This window comes from Electrona antarctica, assembly GCF_951216825.1.
Source record: "Electrona antarctica genome assembly, chromosome: 7".
NCBI classification, from domain to species: domain Eukaryota; kingdom Metazoa; phylum Chordata; class Actinopteri; order Myctophiformes; family Myctophidae; genus Electrona; species Electrona antarctica.
The window spans coordinates 32568560-32587082 of NC_136812.1; the positions used below are offsets into that span (position 1 = coordinate 32568560).

General features: G+C 44.8%; 1 protein-coding gene across 3 annotated transcripts in view; it reads right to left on the reverse strand.

Annotated features, from left to right (window-relative positions):
- The window catches only part of pbx1b (pre-B-cell leukemia homeobox 1b), a 61161-nt gene that overhangs the window by 6762 nt on the left and 35876 nt on the right, over window positions 1-18523 (reverse strand). For 2 of the 3 annotated variants that reach the window (XM_079506485.1, XM_079506486.1), the window contains exons 3-6: window positions 6328-6578; window positions 3692-3882; window positions 2300-2435; window positions 1335-1494 (exon numbers count right to left, since the gene is read on the reverse strand). In XM_079506485.1, coding sequence (XP_079362611.1) covers window positions 1335-1494; window positions 2300-2435; window positions 3692-3882; window positions 6328-6578 — 738 coding nt within the window. Of the gene's footprint in view, window positions 1-5; window positions 119-1334; window positions 1495-2299; window positions 2436-3691; window positions 3883-6327; window positions 6579-18523 lie in introns of all 3 variants that reach the window. The other variant, XM_079506484.1, reaches the window with a different exon arrangement.

Genomic DNA, 18523 nt, shown 5'->3' on the forward strand with positions numbered 1-18523 from the left:
CCTACCTGTGACTGCACGTTGGCTCCCACCTGAGCCCCCTGGTACGAGTCCCCATTGAGAGACTGCACGTTCATGAACAAGTCCCCGGAGTTTGACATGTTAAAAGAGCCAGCAGAACCTGGAAGTAGAGAGGGAGCACCGGAATCACAGATAGAAAGAGGGCAAGCAGGATAAGCCAACTGGCCCATCCAGGGGAGGTCGGGCGCAAATGTCTACCGCCCCCTCCCTCCCCTGGAGGAGCACCATGCAGATGTTAGCTAGCTAGCAGGCACTGGCAGGCAGGTAGCTAGGCCAGATAAGATGACAGGAGCAGAACAGAGCAATGCTGACATGTGGACAGCAGAGCAGCAGCTATTACACGCAGCAGACGCTGTTTGTCTGAAGCGTTCACATCATCATCGACAACATTTGGCATATGATTTGTGTTATCACCGTGTTAATGTTGTTAAACAGGTGTTTGTGACCAAGCCTAGAGCCAGAGCAAATAGAAACTCGGGAGGCTTATATGTCAGTGCAGCAGAAAAACGCAGTAAGACAGTATGCCATAGTATGTCATGAACATCTGACATACACAGTAAAATCATGTGTTAATTTAAGTCAGAAATTGACCCGTAACAGTCTTTTCACACTCTCCAAGTTAAATTAACACTGATAATTGTATTGTGTAGTAACATGAGAGATATTGAGTTAATATGAAGAACAATGTTAATTGAAAAGCAAGAGCAATAAGCACAGGGAGACGTGGCATGGGGCCCAGGTCTAATCTCTGACAGCCATGGTCTTGACGTGAGGTGTCTTTAAAGCAGTTGCCAACGTTTGCTACGCCCTCTATGCTATGCTATGCTATGCTATGGTTATGTTTCATGGTGACAGCCATGTTTCTTTTATACAGTATACAGTGCTTTTACACTGATATTGTAGTCTGAATCTGTGTATGACTCAAAATGTGATATGTGAAAGCTTTTTCTTTTAACCTGGGTGTGCACATGATGTCATTCATATTCTGACTAACATTTTGGTAGCAGCATCAAAAAATATTGCATACTGTTCTCAGTTTCCAGCATTACAGTGCGTGCGTTGGACAGACTGACAGAATTGTAACAGTGTGAAACCAGAGAAGTTCTCAAGACTGTGAAAACCACATAAGAGCTGCTAAGTCCTGCAGGCATTTCATTTTTGAAAAGCTGCGATACTTCATATAACAGTAGTTTGTGGTTTAGTATCGTGAACAGCACCAGAGTGTGATAAAATGTATTCAGATCTAAATATAGCACTTGCACAATCATGATAATCATCAGCAAGGAATAACATGTGGAAATGCACTGTGCACTCACCTGCAGAGTTTGGAGTCGAGGGTGAATTAGCTTGGCTTCCGTGCGAGGAGACGTTGGTAGCATTTACGGCAGTCCTTGCGGCGTACATGTTGGCTTCTTCTTGGAACTTGCCAATGTTCTTCTTGTATCTGATTCTCTTATTTCCAAACCAGTTGGAAACCTAAATCAACAATCCGCAGAAAGCACATAATCTATGAAATTTGCAATCATTACACGCTAAACTTTGCCATATTGAAAGCCGACGTAGATGTCAGGGTGAATCAGGGGAGTCTTTAGCCGGCCTGGCCTCCGCTGGCATGTCTAATAGTGAAGACGGCCTCTGGGGCTGTCAGGAGGTAGGGGCTAGATAGACCAGTGCTGTGAATCTACATTAGTGCCAGGATGGAATGATTGCCAATAACAGTCTCATTATGTCACCATGACTGCAGCAGCTATCATCAGAACTCATGCTAGCACCAATCAGTCAACATCCGCTAACACCCATTACTGCTAATGGACTCCCAGATGAAGCTACGGGGATAAGCCCAACGCTAATGATAAACAACATTAAAATGAAAACCAAATCAATCCTGCAAAGTTTCCAATTCGCTGAGTAGGTAAACATGTCCCTTTATTACGACACCAAGAGACAATGCACAAATCATCTGGCCCCTAAGTAAGCTTTCACAATCAAGCCCAGATGTATCCTCAAATTATTTTGTATAAACTAATGAAACCAAATGAGAAAACAATTTGCTTCCCAAATGATGGATTCAAGCATTTTTAATAAAATGCTGTTTACCGTGGCATTGTCAATGACCCCTTTACTGTTTATCAATTATTACACAGGAATTCAACATATTAGTGCTGGAATGCCCGGACGTGCCTATATTTTTGTTTTTCAAATGCTAAGATCACAGTTTCCAGTCTCTTGGGTGGGTGTGTAATAAATTCCAACAGATGTGGGGCGCTGTTCTCTAACCTACCTGGGAAACTGTGATGGAGCACTTCTTTGCAAGCTCTTCTTTAGCCTCTTCGCTGGGGTAAGGGTTGCTGAGGTGTGAATAGAAGTACTCGTTCAGGATTTCTGTCGCTTGCTTGTTGAAGTTCCGTCTTTTCCGTCTGCAAGGAAGCAGAGCACAAACATTCAGCTGCATGGAAATCTATAAACACAGATAACGCCCATATACAATGGAGAGGCACAGCACAATAACAATTCACGGCAGCACAACAACAATGTACCCTAGCACAATAGCCATGCTGGAGTGAAAGATGCTCCTTTGTCAGGGGTTCACAAATGAAAATAATAAAAAAATAAAAAAGGACAAAAAAAGGACAAAAAAATGATAAAAAAGATAAACAACACAACTCTTTTGTAAGGCGGAAAATATGAAATATGGTATGGCGATGTCCGTGAGTTGACTGACCCCTCCATTTCCAGCACCCATCAGGTTATGTCTGCAGTGTACCACATCTCAAGAGTGCTTTACATAAGCTGGAGGGGAAACCCTGTAAAATCTCTTTCCACACATCCACAGCTGAGGAGATTTGTGCTGCAATCTCTGTCCCACACTCCAAAAGCCTGCTTGAGAATATGTAAATGTACACAGCATGGGCTCCAGCAGCCAGTAGATTAATCAGCAGAGCCGAGCATGGCAGTGCCTCTCAACCAGTGAAAGCCTTTCCCTTCCCTTCCCTCCATTCCCTGCCTGCACCGCCGCAATCATTTGCAAGAGAATAGATGGGGAGCTTTGTAAGGGGAGCGCAGGCCTCATTTAAATGTTATGCCTCCGACTCAGACTGTGAGTGAGATTTATCCTAAGAGAAATGTATGCAAATCCAAAACACGCATCTAAAGCGAACAAGCGATTACTTTAAGAAAGGGGAAGCGTTCAACGTTACGGAGCTTGGAGAGAATTGTTATTGGCTGGCCGGTATCATTATGCGTGTGGGTCTGAACGGCACTACTATGGACGCTAACTCCAAGGAGGATGTTAGCCAAGCCTCGCGTTGTGAGCAGAGGTGGCAATAAGATGCAAAATGGCGTGCGGCGAACACGTTTATAACATAATGAGCTTCCCGAATCTCCCATTCATATGGACATGAGGATGAGAGAGAAGCACGTAATTAGTCCTTTGCCTTATTGTAAATTTGGGCTTACTTCAGCGAGGGAACACAGAGTAAAGGGTATAAGTAGATATGAAGAACATCACACACACACCGCCAGGCCTCATTTGTACAAATATCAAAATTGTCCGACATATAAGCGCTGTGAGCTTGCAGATCGGCTATTTCCGATGCACGACCAAAGTATAAATCAGGCACCACTTTCTCACATGCCCACACTCACAGACAAAAAAAAAGAGCCAGGTGCGTACCTGGCGTCCAGGAAGCGGGACCGCAGGATCATGACGGCCTCGCAGGTGCTCTGCTTCAGCTGCATCTGGATGGAGCTGAACTTGCGGTGGATGATGTTCACCATGCGCTCGATCTCCTTGGGCGAGATCGGCCGCGTGCGTGACTGCTCTCTCAACAGGTTCATCACATGGGTGGTGAACTCATTACACGCCTGTAAGAGAAATAAGATCAAATAAAAGGGGGGCCGGATGGGGGGGGGGACAGAAATAAATCAGAATTTCTTTCTGAACGCCCTCCACGAGGTCGATAGAAATTAATAGGGCTGCCTGGCGACGATGCAAAGCTTTGGCTCTTGAATGTGGCCGTGCAAAATTCAGCGTTGACGAAAACATACAACACGTATGCGTGAAAATGCATGCTTGCAGAGCACACAGGCTGCACTGCATCACTCTAAATGCATGAAAGCATGTTGCACACAGTGGGAAATATTGAAAATGTTGCACACATAGTGGGAAATATTGAAAAATGAAATCAAGCCCCGTGCTTAATGTTGTTCTGGGGGCTACGCTGGCTCACAGAGCCGAGGGGGAATAGAAGTGGTGATATTTCTCATATTTAACAGAAGTGGTGACGGCAGTGTGTTTGAGAGGAGCCCGTGACAGCTACTCCCGTCTTACGAGCACATTTTCACAGTGTAGCCAGCCTGGGGCGCGCAGGCACACACGTGCACTGCACACGCACGCACGCACGCAGTCACACGCACACACACACACACACACACCTCCCCTGTGTGACACAAGGCGTGAATCTGCCACGATATTACACTTTCTCTCACTCTCTCTGTCTCTCTTTCTTTTTCCTACTGTCTTGTCTCTTCTTTATTCCTTTCTCCCAGTATCAATCTCTCCCTGGATTTAACTGTGTCACTCTGAGTCTGTTTCTGTCTATCCGCCTGACTGTCTGTCTGTCTTACTCATGTTCATTTGAAAGGCGCCCAATTGTCGGGGATACCCGGATACCTCTGCAATCAAGGCAATGAGAGCAAATCCGTGGTTAAATCCCACGTGTCTCAAGACTATCACTGGCATATACAGACACACACATGTTGTGCCTACGGACACTGTAGGTTCATTACACCACCTTAAATGGTGTAACCGGCACAGGCCAGCATACACTGGCCTGAGCCAGTGGAACCAGGATTTAAGGCGGTATAATGAATTCCTATCGACAGCAGCCTACTGAGTCAAACATTATCTAATATGCAAGGCTTGCTGCCATCTTTAAGATTGAGTTGCCATCTACCTATTGATCCTCCCAGTGGCAATATTTCACATATGGATCGCCCAGGATTTCAGTGCCGTATAAGAGACTCGATCTGATGGCTCAGGCAGACCAAATGCCAAGTAAGTGGGAACATGGGCATGCTCAGCACAATTGGATTCAATTACTCACTAGCAATATAAACAGTCTATAAAAGCTACGTCGGCCTAAGCCTAGCCTAGAGTAAAACGATGTCATTGGTTGAGCGGTGGCATGCTTTCTGGGTACCTGGGAGAGCATCTGTAACGGTCTACTCTACTCTACTGCATTGGTTCCCAAATGTTTTCAGCGGAGACACAAAAAATACATTTGATATCTCCCCTGGACCCAAACTTACAAAATAATCCATTATGAATTAACCTCTTAAGCAAGCACTGTTTAATATTGAAAATAGGAAGATCTACAAGCTCACAACACATCGTGATGTGATGATTGTGGGGGATAAAAAGCTTTTGAAAAGCTTTGAAATAATAATGAAAACAATGGTTTGAGAACCACTGGTCTATTGCCTTAAGTATTTATGTACCTTACCTTACCTTTCCTTTCACCTACATTGCAATTTTAAACACTTGATGCGCAGTGTGATCACCTGATGGTCACATACATACTCTCACATCTTTCCACACTCCCCAGTTCCCCTGCCCACTTGCATACTGTTAAAGACCCTGTCAACCCACAGTTAACACTCACACTCACAGCGCAACACTGTGGCACTGGGAAATGAAAATTCATGGCTACACAGCAAATACACTCACTTCAAATAAGAGTTTGCATTCATTCTGGGAACTTAATGTTCGACTATGTACACGCTGGTTTGTATACAGAGGTATCATTATGCGGTAACACACACTGATTTATTAATGCGGTAGATAGTGATATGGGGAGAGAAGAGGAAAAGTGCCCATGCAACTTAATATTAAATAATAACAACATTGCTTTTTCTGTTTTGCAGCGGAGCAAAGAAACTATAATCGCAGATTGAGTCTTCACATAACGTATTTTACATGGATTGTGACTAGGTAAATAAATGACCATGCACTCATTCACCATTTATTGTAAATGACTTTTAGTTACAGTTGAGAGGTATACAGTATACTATAAATATGGTAAATTTAGGCCTGGGACCCCACTACATCATCAGAATGAGATCAATAAAATGTACAGTGACAACAAGTTCCAATGCATGGTGCAACCAACTGGAGAGCAAGCAGACAATTCTACTATATATTATAATATCTAATGAACTAGCTCGAGTCAAACAGTTTGACCAAAATGACACTGGCAGTTTGTGCTCGTGCTCAGGGGTTTATGAATGCGTCCATTTAACATTGTTTACCTGTTCATATTTCTCCAGCTCCGTGTGGTAAATCTGTCTGATCTGGGACAGCTTGGCGCGGTAATCCGAGTGCTCTGTAGAGTTGTCGGTGCCGGCACCGACAGCTCCTGACGCAGCGGCGGCGGCAGCAGCGGCCGCAGAGCCGCCCCCTTTCTCTGGGCCCGACACGCCCTCCGCCAGCAGCATGTTGTCCAATCGCATGAGCTGGGCGTCCGGGGGCTCCTCCTCCTGCGCACCGCGGATACTCAGCACTGCAAAGACAGAGAGGGTCGGAGGTCAGTGGTGCGGGTTCAGTACAGACCCTTGTCGGAACCCGTTAAACGAAGTATATAGGATTTAGGTGGTTAAAGTGAGCAATACGAGGCCTGGTCAAGAGCAACAGATAGGCGGGGACTGGCAGAGTCATACTTGTGTCAATTTGAGAATCCCATCGGCAAATGAAGGAAAAACAGCGACCTCTTTTCCTCAAAATTCTCTCAAGTCTCTCAAGACAGACTGTTGATGTGAGTCAACAGTCTGTCTTGAGAGACTGGTTGGCATCAGTTGCAACCAGTCTCTTGAGAGACTGGTTGGCATCAGTTGCAGCCTGTCTTGGAACTGGAAGGCCATAGTCCTTTGATAAGTCATCTCCCTTTTCATTCACTTTCCAGAGCATGAATAAAGGGTATGGCTACAGTTTGTCAGAACAACAGATTATTAAAGTCCATTTGTTTAATTTCATTAACTTAAATATCATGTAAAAGTATTAAGTATTTAGAATAATGTTTTAAATGTCATTTTATTGACTCTTATAAAGTGGAAAAAACTGAAAGACAGAAAGAGAGGGGGTGACAGTAATAAAGGTCCTGAGTTGAATTAAAACCCACCATGCTTTGCACTAAAATGTGAAAAAACAATCTTAGACCCAGATAGAAATGTACACACAAAGCCCACTGACTGCAAACAGCACTGTGTCACTTGGGAGTCAGTGATTCATTCAGGCGATTGTTACTGTTGTTTGTCACGATTGTCGTGGTTCAATGCGGTGTGAATTTACACCTCTATAAATCAAAATCATACTGAGGATGTTGTGGAAAAATACACCAGCGTGTGGTTGTGTGTGGCAAAGCTGGGTCTTTCACAATAACGTGCCTACAATAACACCTCCCACAGACAGACAACACTGGACCAGCCGGAATGCTGAGAAAACAGAGCCTCTCCCTTCCACTAGAGGTCCCCCTTGCCATTCTATAGCCAGGGTCAGCCTTCCATTTTTCGGAGGGGTTGGGTGGAGGTGAAACACTCAAGATGCTGATATTTCTTCCACCATCTGAGGACCATCCATTTCAATTGCAAACACCTTCTGCCACTATATGAGAAACCAAATTGATCCCGGAGAAGACAAGTGCATCAAACGCAGCCAGTGTTATCGTTGCTTTGGCGGCTCAGCCACTTAAATGTGGCCCTACGACTTAAGTGACTTTAAGGCCTGTGTGTCGATTGCCATTTAAAACGTTACCACTTGTCATGTGTCTCATTGTCACTGAATGAGAATGGACAGGCAGGGAGCACTTCATTAATCCAGAGACAATGGGAGTGCTTGGTGCATTAACCCGAGACTGCCGTCCGGGTGGGCCGGGCCTGGGCAGGGGGTCAGTGGGATGAGAAAGGGGCCTGCTGTACGGCCAAAGGGAAAGGGGGGGCGGTGGGGAGTCTGTCCCCTCCTCCCTTGAAGTTGGGACTGGAAATGCAAATGTGGCGACTGTTGGCGAGTGGAGGAGGTCAGGAGTTGAGGCTGTGTGCTCAGCAGGGGGTAGATTGAATGGGGGGCGAGGGGGACACTGAAGGGGGGTGGGGTGGGGGTTGAGGTGGAGGGGAAGTCTCATGGGATCACAGGACTGTACAAACATCCTGTCTCATTACACAGACTCCTTCATCACGCGTGTATAATGTATGGACGAGGAACCGTGGGGAAAACCCCCCGGTCACTTCACACACCCGCACTCAACTCTCCTGGCCCGGTACTATGTTGTCTCATGATCACATGGCTTCGTTCAGAGTCACACTGTTATTTACAGGTGATCAGATTGGATTCCAGACATTATCGACCTATCCTTGGTTGCTGTGGTAACGACCCAACGACATGGGGTGAATAATGCTCTGTCGTAGGACGGTGTCACTCGTAGCTACGTTCAGCTATTTTCACTGAGTGACACTGTCATATGACAAAGTATAAATCCAGTTTCAGTGTCCGAGTGTTCAGACTAAGACATCATTAGAAATCACATTTGAATCACATTTGAAAACACCTGGAATGTGTTTTATATCTAATTAGCCAAAATCAGTTTCCCTGCGTTATTTTTCCGTTGTTCAGACTTAAATCTGGTTCCAATATAATGAATAGGTAAAAAAAACGTTTAGGGCTCCCAGTCTGAACATAGCCTATGTTATGTCATGAACACCTCTCTGAACTGTTCCCCGAACACCCCACTTGTCCACACTGATTCCCATACATCACCACACGTTCTGCTCTCCCAACTCTCCAACATTCAGAAGTGTGGCAGAGCAATTTTCTATGGTTACCACCTCGTAAATACCAGACTTAAGTGGGTGTTAAAATGAGCACTCACCACAATAACCCATACCGTAAAATTAGTGGTTTCTGACTTCTTTTTTAACTGAAAAACGTATCTCACAGCACTGCAGACTTTGGGAAGAAGGAAACCACTAACCTTGACAAAGATAAACAATAAAAGGGTACATATGGTTTTCCAAAGTGGATAGAAGCACATTTGCCAGGCTCACAAGATTCATGAAATGTTTGGCTACTTCATGTGAATGTCTAAATCTGGGCTATTGTTTCAGACAACTCACTTGACCCTGTCCCTTGAACGTGGGAGGGAGGGAAGGAATCTCTCTGTCACTAAATCATAACCAACAGCACTCTGGGATCCAGAGTGTACAAAAAAATATACAGGAGGAAGCCCTTCTCAGATGTTTCAGCTGAAAGCCGAGGCCTTCGGATTTCTTCCCAAACTCATAAAATGTCTAGACTGTCAAATGAAAATGGAACATAAAAATTCCCTGCGTCCACGCAATGATCCGATTCACGGCTGCCAAGCCCCGGCCTTACATTCACAGTGTTTATTTTACTTGGCTGGAAGCGCCTCAGACATCAGTCTTTTAGCAGAGTGGCCGTTCCAGAGCAGGTCATTCTGTTAGTTAGAAGATCTCTTGGAGGGAAAAACAGAGAAGGAGATGGAAAAAAGAAATAGGGCTATGCCTGAAACAGGAACAAAGGTCAGCGAAAAAGAGGAGCCAGTCAAATAAAAACCCAATGGGTTAGTTTGTCGTTTAAGACACTCTAAGCTAGAGTTTCACAGTAAAAATAAAACTGTTGCATTTTATTAAAGAAAACACACACAAAAACGGTGGCATCAGTTTTGTGTCTGTGTGAGGCTGACAGATAACAGCATCCCCAGCATGAACCCTAAGCCTTGCTAGCTTGACATCTGTATACCCTACCTAATCAGCCAGATATCACATTTGTGCTCCTATCCCTGTGAATACCCCAGATCCCAGCTCCATTCGTGTTGCTGATCCAGCTGTCTTGGGGAGCATCTGTCAGGGGGGACCCAGCAAGGAACAATGCAACGCGCCATGTTGGCTGTGTACTGTCATCCCTCATTGACAGCACATTGTCACACAAACACACAGTCCTCTGAGCTAAGAACTAAATGGTTGCTGCCTATAATATTGCCTCTTACTAACAGCTCTTCTTTTAACGTACCATTTGGTGGGAAAATTAACTTGCTCCCAGGATGGTTCTTTCCGATTCTGTGAGAAGACACTAGGCTGTTTTGGGTAATAATTTGATTGATGTGATTCTGATGAAGCTGACAAAAATCTTCCCAGCATTCGAAATAGGTTCTCCTATCTCTTGTTTTGTGATTTCCCTCAGTCGCCCGGCACTTGGCACTTTGGCTACACGCTTACAGATCAAGCATGCTGTAAATGTTTATAGAACAGACTGAAGCACCAGACCTGTGTGTTTGTGTGCGCGTGTCATCTAAAGAGAGCGTCTGATGGAAGCAAAGGATGATTTATTTATTCTGCCCTGGACCTAAAGCACGTAATTAAAACCACAGAACAGATTATTCCTAAACAAATAAAATTAAAACCAAAAAGGGGGCTATGTGCCTCCATACAATTGGTTTTGCTGTGGGTCATAATTACACGACTCAGTGAGGGCCACTTTATTGGCTAATGGTGGCCTAATTGATTCATCCTAATGTTTTCGAGCCTTGGGTCTGTTGGCCTCTCCCTGTCCAATACTGCTGGTGAACTTACTTAGCCACCCGCAGATAAACATTGAAGGTTCTCCCAGGGATAAACAATTATCTCTGTGTGTGTGTGTGTGTGTGTGTGTGTGTGTGTGTGTGTGTGTGTGTGTGTGTGTGTGTGTGTGTGTGTGTGTGTGTGTGTGTGTGTGTGTGTGTGTGTGTGTGTGTGTGTGATTTCAGCCCACCCCCACGTCCCCACTCCCCCGCCTCTCCGGCGAGAGGCGCGTTCGCTGTAAGTCTCTAATGGATGCCATTTCCCTCTTGGAGGCGTTTCAAAGATGGCTTGTTGTCAGACAATGCCTTATTCCTCTCTCCTGTCACTGACACGCAATTCCCACAAGGTGGCTGATAAGCTACATGTTATTCCGGCGTTATTATGGATAAAAACCATGGGATTATTATTACATTGGTGGAGGTGGCTGATTAATTTACTGATAGTGCGTAACATTCCCTTTCTGGAAAGATGGTAGCGTGTGGTATAAGTAAATACTTAGGGTGGAGTGTTTAGCTGTAATTGATTCCATCTTGGATGAGACTATTTCCATGTGTAAATACTAGGCAAATGTTTCTGTGATAATAAATGCATAATCTTTGCAAACATGGACTCGGCCAGAATGGGGAAGTCATTTTTTGCACATTGCTGTGTGTACAAAATGTCACCCACTGAGTATAGACGTGAAAAGTAAACCGCAGTCCAACCTACAGGGAAACATGACATTTATTCAACCTCGCAGCATCTGGCCTTTTACAAATCGATATATTTAATAAAAAAAATAAAAAAATCACACGTGTCTGAAATTAGCGGTGCAACTATACATGTATTGTTATAGTTACTGTACTGTACTGTGCTCTGTACTGTATTGTGGTGTACCGTGTGGGTGTCCCCGGAACATCCAGAGCCCCAGGAACGGCCCAGGGCTCGCACTGTAGTGTCATTTTACTCTGTGCTGTACTCTACTGGCCACTTTAGGAGTTGTCCGTGCTCAGACATACATACAGACACAGAGACAGACAGACATACATACACACATGTAGTGGTTAGGCACCGTTAAAAAAAAAACATGCCAATTGGCTTTTGGACGGGTGGATGTTTAACTGTCTGGTCGTTTATCTGGGAATATTATTTTATTTCATTTCCAAGACGTAGCTCAGGTAAAAGCTTTTCTCTTTGAGGATAAGCTAGGAACATCATGCTAGGAGATGATTTACGTACCTATTTGGAGAAAGCTGCTTTCCCTACCCGCACCCCCCGCCCCTCCCCATTCGTTGTTTTGAACAAGAGCGTGTGCAACATGCTGTGCTCCGTGTATTTCCATTAGCCAATCAACCGGCTCAGTTCATGGCTTTATGTGAAGATGACAGTGTACATTAAAATATTAATTGAACTGCTGGAAACTGAGTCGTACTGTAGATCATTTCAGCTTAGCCCCGAGTTTGGGGTAAGCCTTAATTGAACAAGAAGAAGGGACAAAAGTGTCCCCTCTACTTCTCTCTGCAGGGGAATGAACCATGGCAATAAGAAGTGGGTTGACAGCCAGGGGGTTCACATAGTCTTCCGAGGTGGAGTAAAGCTAGGCTACCTAGTTTAGAGTCATGTTTATCACTGTGTGAAGATACACCAAGTTAAAAGAAAGAAAAAATACAAATATGTGAATAAATAACAAAATAACAAATCCATGCAGCTCTAAAAATATAGGCCTACTTTTCAGTCAGTGACAATATATGGGATTGTATCAAAGGCCCCTAAGAGGATTAAGCTTTCTTCCAGGACACTGCTTGCATCTTCAGAATGATTCAGCTTGTTTTTTTTGGTTTTGTTTGTTTAAATAGCATAACAATATGAGGCTCAGATAGAGCGCACCATGCTCTGCGGTCCAGATATCTTATCCTATCAGATTAACAGAGGCAAATGGCAGGCTGTCAAAAACCATTACCATATGTAATCCCCCTTCTAGATTTGGAAGGCATGTCGACAGGGACCGTTGGCATGGCAGCCCGACAAGCCCGTCATGGCGATCCGATGATTGGGGGAAAGCCTGATGTTTAATTAATGATGTTGGGCCTTTCTGTCACATTTAGCAAGACGCACGGTCAAACACAGCTTTGCCTCTGACGTCCGGGGATGATTGGTCGCTCCGGTTCATACTGGCAGGCACCTTTGGAGGCCTTCCATTCTGGATCGCGATGCTGTAATGTGATCCGCAATGTTACGTCAAGGGAGTAGAAGCTCAGGGAGCAGCGAGAGCTGGCCCAAAACGACACTCAATGCCAGTCAGGTGACGGCTGGTCCAGATACGCAGGGCGCTGGTGGAAGTTCAACAACCACCTTGCTCTGACATCTCTGAGTGTGTTTTGATTAGAAAAGTGAAGAGCATGAGACCTGACATTATTATGTGTGCTTTCACTTGATGTCACCGTTCTCACCCACAGCCATTTTGTGCCTATTGGAACAAGCCTTCAGTTTAATTCATTTGGGGATGCAAATGACAGCATCCCAGTATGTTAATACATCATGCCACCCTCAGAGTGTGACTGGGCTGGATTTAATTGAATTGGTTTGATGGAAGTGGACTATTAATTGTAGTGAAGGGGAGATGGCAAATGGCAAAATGAGTAATTATATTTAAACTATGAACCCTAAAAACATGCAGTTTTTTACCAACTGCCAAATAAAATGTTACTTTATAGCCTACCACTGGCACCGAACCACTCCAAAGCCTGCCTACCACCTCTCTTGCTGTGTGTGTGTGTGTGTGTGTGCGTGCGTGCGTGCGTGCGTGCGTGCGTGCGTGCGTGCGTGCGCACATTTCATTTCATTTAAATTTAAGCTATGCAATTATTTTGTCATGTTTGGTGTGAATGCACATTTAGGTAATAAATATAGTTTATTGTTGGTTGAAGAATGTGCTACTAATCTAAAGTTTGGTAAAAATCCTGTGTCTCGAGAGATCGCTGGAAAAACGCAGTGAGCTTAGGTGAAACTATGCGCTTTACACCTGCAGAGTGAATTCTTGACATGTGATAGGATTCAGGTTAACCACTGGCAGAATTGCCCTTATATTATATAATATTACATGCACAGGTCTATAGGAACACAAAATAAACCCACTCCCCAAAACTACATATCATTCAGCATATGGAAATATATGAATCTCACATTTAGATGTGAGTTTTTTTAGAAAAACTATTCAAGCAGTGTAAACAAAACGTTTTCCATCCTTACAAAAAGAGTATTGGGTCTGGTGAAAGCCAATTTCTTCTTTTTTTTTGGGATAATTAACCCTCTCTGGTCAGGCTGTGGTCGGCTTGTCGTCTTGAATTTACAGTGACAGCACTGGCCCTATTTGTTTGCATTGGTGCTTCAGTGGGCACACTTCATTGTGGCTTTAGCAGTTAATAAATCACAGTAGCGGCCCCCTCTCTTGACGCCAGCCTGTGCTACGGTGGTCCTGTCACAAGGCAGGCACCAGAGCCGAAGCGACAGCTACATGCTAATTCAACATCGGCATAATTCATTATACAGTCGCAAGTGTACTGGAATGGAAAGGGAACCAACATACACCAACCAGGAGGAGAAAGACAGGCATCAAACTGTTAAACCCCACTGAACCCGCTTCATCTTCCCTGTTTGCCTTTGTAAAGTCTCATGTCTTTAACATTTAAGGTATACCGGTACTTCAAAAAAATACAATAATAAACATTAAATTGCTTCTACTTGTAAAGCATAAATATGTAAATACAGAGTCTTGAATTCATTAACCATTTCGGGAGGTGACTAAATTGCATACACAGTAGGTTAATAAAGATGATTAACCAGCATTTGAGCTACTTAACAGCGCTGTTAAATGGATATCTGCCTTTTTTATGAAATACGATAATCTATATAGCGAGTTCTTGTAAGTCATGCGAAAGCCAATGTAAAGTGACATATCAAAAGGTATAGGATGGGGGCTATTGAACTCAAGGGGAAATTAACAAAAAGATAAAGAGTCAATTAAAACGATAAGACGTTGCGCGCTTCAGAAGGTGACAGGGGGAATGGATCTGACAGGCCTTGTATTAAACCTCCTTGGTGGCTCCTAGTCTTCAATGTGCCGCCGCCACCCTCACCCCAACCCCCCCCCCCCACACACACACACACACACACACACCACCACTTTACTGTATGTGACCAGCAGTCCTAAAGCGCAAGGAGAAGCCCACACTTTGTTAAGCGGGCCTGATCACACACCCTCTCGTCCTCAGCAGCCGCGTCTAGTAATTATAATTAGGCCCAGCCAGGCCCGAGGGCGACCAATAACCACGCAGCCCCTGGTACGCTGGACGCGCTCGCTACTCGGGATGTGAAGTGAAAGTGATTCGCACGAAAAATGCTCTCCATTATTCAAGAGGAACAGTATACCAGGCCCCCGGGCCCCACTATAGTTATGCCTATTGCCTACTCCTTCTTTTGTGGGGGGAAAAAAGTTTGAAATATAAGATTGGTATGCTTGATGTAATCAGATTGGAGTCCATGGAGAAGATAACGCAGCGGGGGGCCTGAGGCTTCCCTCTATGTCTCGCTTAGTTAATGTCCTACAACTATAGAATGTGGCAGCACTTTCTCTAGGAATATCTCCAAATATTCCTGATATTACATGGCTTAAACCAGCAGTTCTCAAAAATGTTATGTCAAGGACCCCCAAATTGATATGTATTTAGCCAAGGACCACCATTTGAAAAAATGATGTGCCAGAGACCCCAAAGGAGAACATTTGCCAACTTTTCTCGAAAATAGCAATCTACAAGTTCACAACACGTCACATCACCATAACTCTATGCACAGTTGCACACCAATGCGCTGTGAGCTGGTAGCTCAGCTATTTTGAAATAGCTGAAAAATAAAACAGGGCTTAAGTATTTACTGTTCCTCATTTTACTGGGGGGACCCCTGGACCCCCCTCAAGAACCCAAGTGGGGTCCCGGTACCTCACTTTTGGCTTAAACAAGCTAAAAACGTGCAAGTCCTCAGTGTTCATTTAACTTGGAGTATAAATCTGTAAGGGACTTTAAGGATTTTACTGTGTGCTGTTTTCATACATGAAGCAATGGCTGCTATGCAGCCTGTCAGTGTCAACACTTTACATTATGTTATTTATATGACGCTATATCAATTCATGAGACAATCTAATATTTCTTGCTTGAAAATCATACCACTTGTATTTAACAACATGACAGGGACACAAATTCCTGAGTATTAATGCCCCATAATAACCAGTAATATGACCATATTGCAGTATATGGCCATATTATGTGTTTCCAACATAAGCAACACATAATACTGGATAGGACCAGTCTCACATTTTCAGAAAGCAAGTAAATGATTGGTAGAGATGCTCCTATATAGGTGACAGGATATTTGTTCACCTTTGCTGTCTGATTAGTTTTTTTGTTTTGTTTTTGTGGACGAGTTTCACAGCTGTGGCCACTCTCCGTCCCCAACCAATTCCCTTCAAAATTCCTGAATGCTGTCACTTCACCATAGCAGCTTGCTTACTGATTGAACTTCAGCTGAGCTCAATATTGTGAATGCTAAATCTCAGCCAAGAAACAAGAGCTATCGCTCACCCAAATCAAAATCACCACGGTTAATGAGATATCACATGTGGTTATCCCACGGACAGAAACCAATTGGGTGTCAGGGACGACGATGATGGATTAAAAACAACTTGAGTAGGCCTACTACTGTGTAAATGCAGCGCTGGAGGGTCCAGTCAAGTGTCCTGTGTGGTCCCATGCAGGAGATAGCTATAGCGTCCAGCAGCATGCACCAGACTGAGGCCATCCAGAGCCCGGGGCACGGGGCCACTGTGTTGACTGGGCCTGCCATGTCATTAACGCTTGCCTCGATACGCTCTACCTTATTAAAGCCATTCCTTCAGGAGAGCAGACGAGCATGTCACTCTGTAAAACCAGGCCAAGGAGGGGAAGGTGACCACACTGCCACCCTCAGCCTGCACACGGGGCATGAGGGGATATGAGCACAGACACGCAGCGCTGTTGTCAGCCTCATCGCGGACCCCCTGATGTCGCTTTGATTCCCCTGTCAGTCTGTGTTAATGGAACTCACAGTGTGGTTATGCTTCTTCACACTCTATCTATCTTCAGCAGGTTGGTCCCACGGCAGCAACGTCTTCATGGACATGGCTGGCTAGCAGCTTCAGTATATGGACATAATTGCCATTTTGAATACCAACAATGTTGTTGTGTTTTCCCCGGGGAGGGGGGAAAGAAGCTATCAGCGATTAACTCTATTTAAGAATGCGGAGATTCAAATCTGCACTACTGCAGTGTCAGCATTAGTGCTTTGCAGTGGCATGGCTTCCCACTGTTTGAACTTGAATTAAATGATGCAGAGAGTTATCAGAGGTTAACTCACTTTGACTTGTGTGCTCATGAGTAAAAAAAGCTACAGTATCAAATCAGAAGGACTCTCCTCCAGCCCCGATTGGCAAGCCTGGCAGCCTCCGGTTCCATCCCATTCCATCTATCTGACTACGCTCACTCGTGTGGCATTTTTCACAGCGAACAGCCCTCCTACTGCCAACCAGTTTATGTAAAAGTGATTAACAGTAATTAATCCTTAATCACCATGATTAGCCAAGTCGCAGTAAATTAAGCCACATCTGGAGCAGCTGAGGGCTCGTGACTGGCAGCAGGCGTGCACAGTGTTGATGCCAATGTTTACCGAGGCCTTCCTAAAACACTTACTATATAAACCAATGGCTCAGTGTTTATTCCTGTGGTGTTGGTTTTGTATGGAGTTTGTGGTGTGTGTGTGTGTGTGTGCGTGCGTGCGTGCGTGCGTGCGTGCGTGCGTGCGTGCGTGCGTGCGTGCGTGCGTGCGTGCGTGCGTGCGTGCGTGCAGAATTCTCAACTCACCTCAAGCGCAAGTGCCTATAGCTACAGTATGCTTCGAAGCAAGCCAAAGATGCATTGCTTGTGGTAGGATGTGTAATGGGCTACAATGTGTGTCATATCTCTTGGAATAAAGGAATGATAACTACCGCACTTCATCATGTTTTCTAAGTTTAAGGAAATCCACACTCACCTAAAAAAAATAAAAGAAGCTTTCCAAGAAACGGGGGAAACTGACCTTCAACATCTATAATAAATAGACACAGAAGCATATTCCCCCATCTTCAAGGACACACACACAGACACGCGTACTCACAAACACACATGCACGCACACACCTCGCCCTCTGTGCCCATGCTGCATCGTTGATTGGCTGAGTTGCCTGAAGATGTCTCAGTGCATGCCAGCACCAGAGCCCTGTGTCTCTCCATAGGTCTTTTTTGTGCAGGGAGATAAATGATGCAGCAGGCATGGTTGTGTGCTGGGGAACTGGTTTCATCACAGTGGGGGTGCCGAGTGTCTTAGCCCAATGTTTCTCTTCTGCCCCCCTGGAGAGTTCCCTCCCTGCGCCCCCAGTCTCTCCCTGTTACCCAGCTCCAGATTAATTACACACTTTAATGAGCTGAATTATTAATGGGGCTCTTACTTGGCAGTTTAAGGAAATGCAGCAGAGAAAAGTCAGCGTCGAGCGTTGGGGTCTCAGGCTCTCATTAAAACATCACACAACGCCTCTGGGACCGGTGTTATTTAGCCAGAGAAATAATAGGATTTGGTATTTTACATATCAGGAACAGAAAAGCTGTTTGAGGATGAATCCACCGCAGCAGATAGGGGGAAGGAGCCCTGCGGAGGCTCTTTCATGACATTATGTCATTATGATTGCAGGCCCGGGGAAAATGAAAGGCCATCTAATGCAACCACTAGAAAAGGTTCATTTTCTGATTGTTCAGCACAGATGGGAGCGTTATTATCTGAAA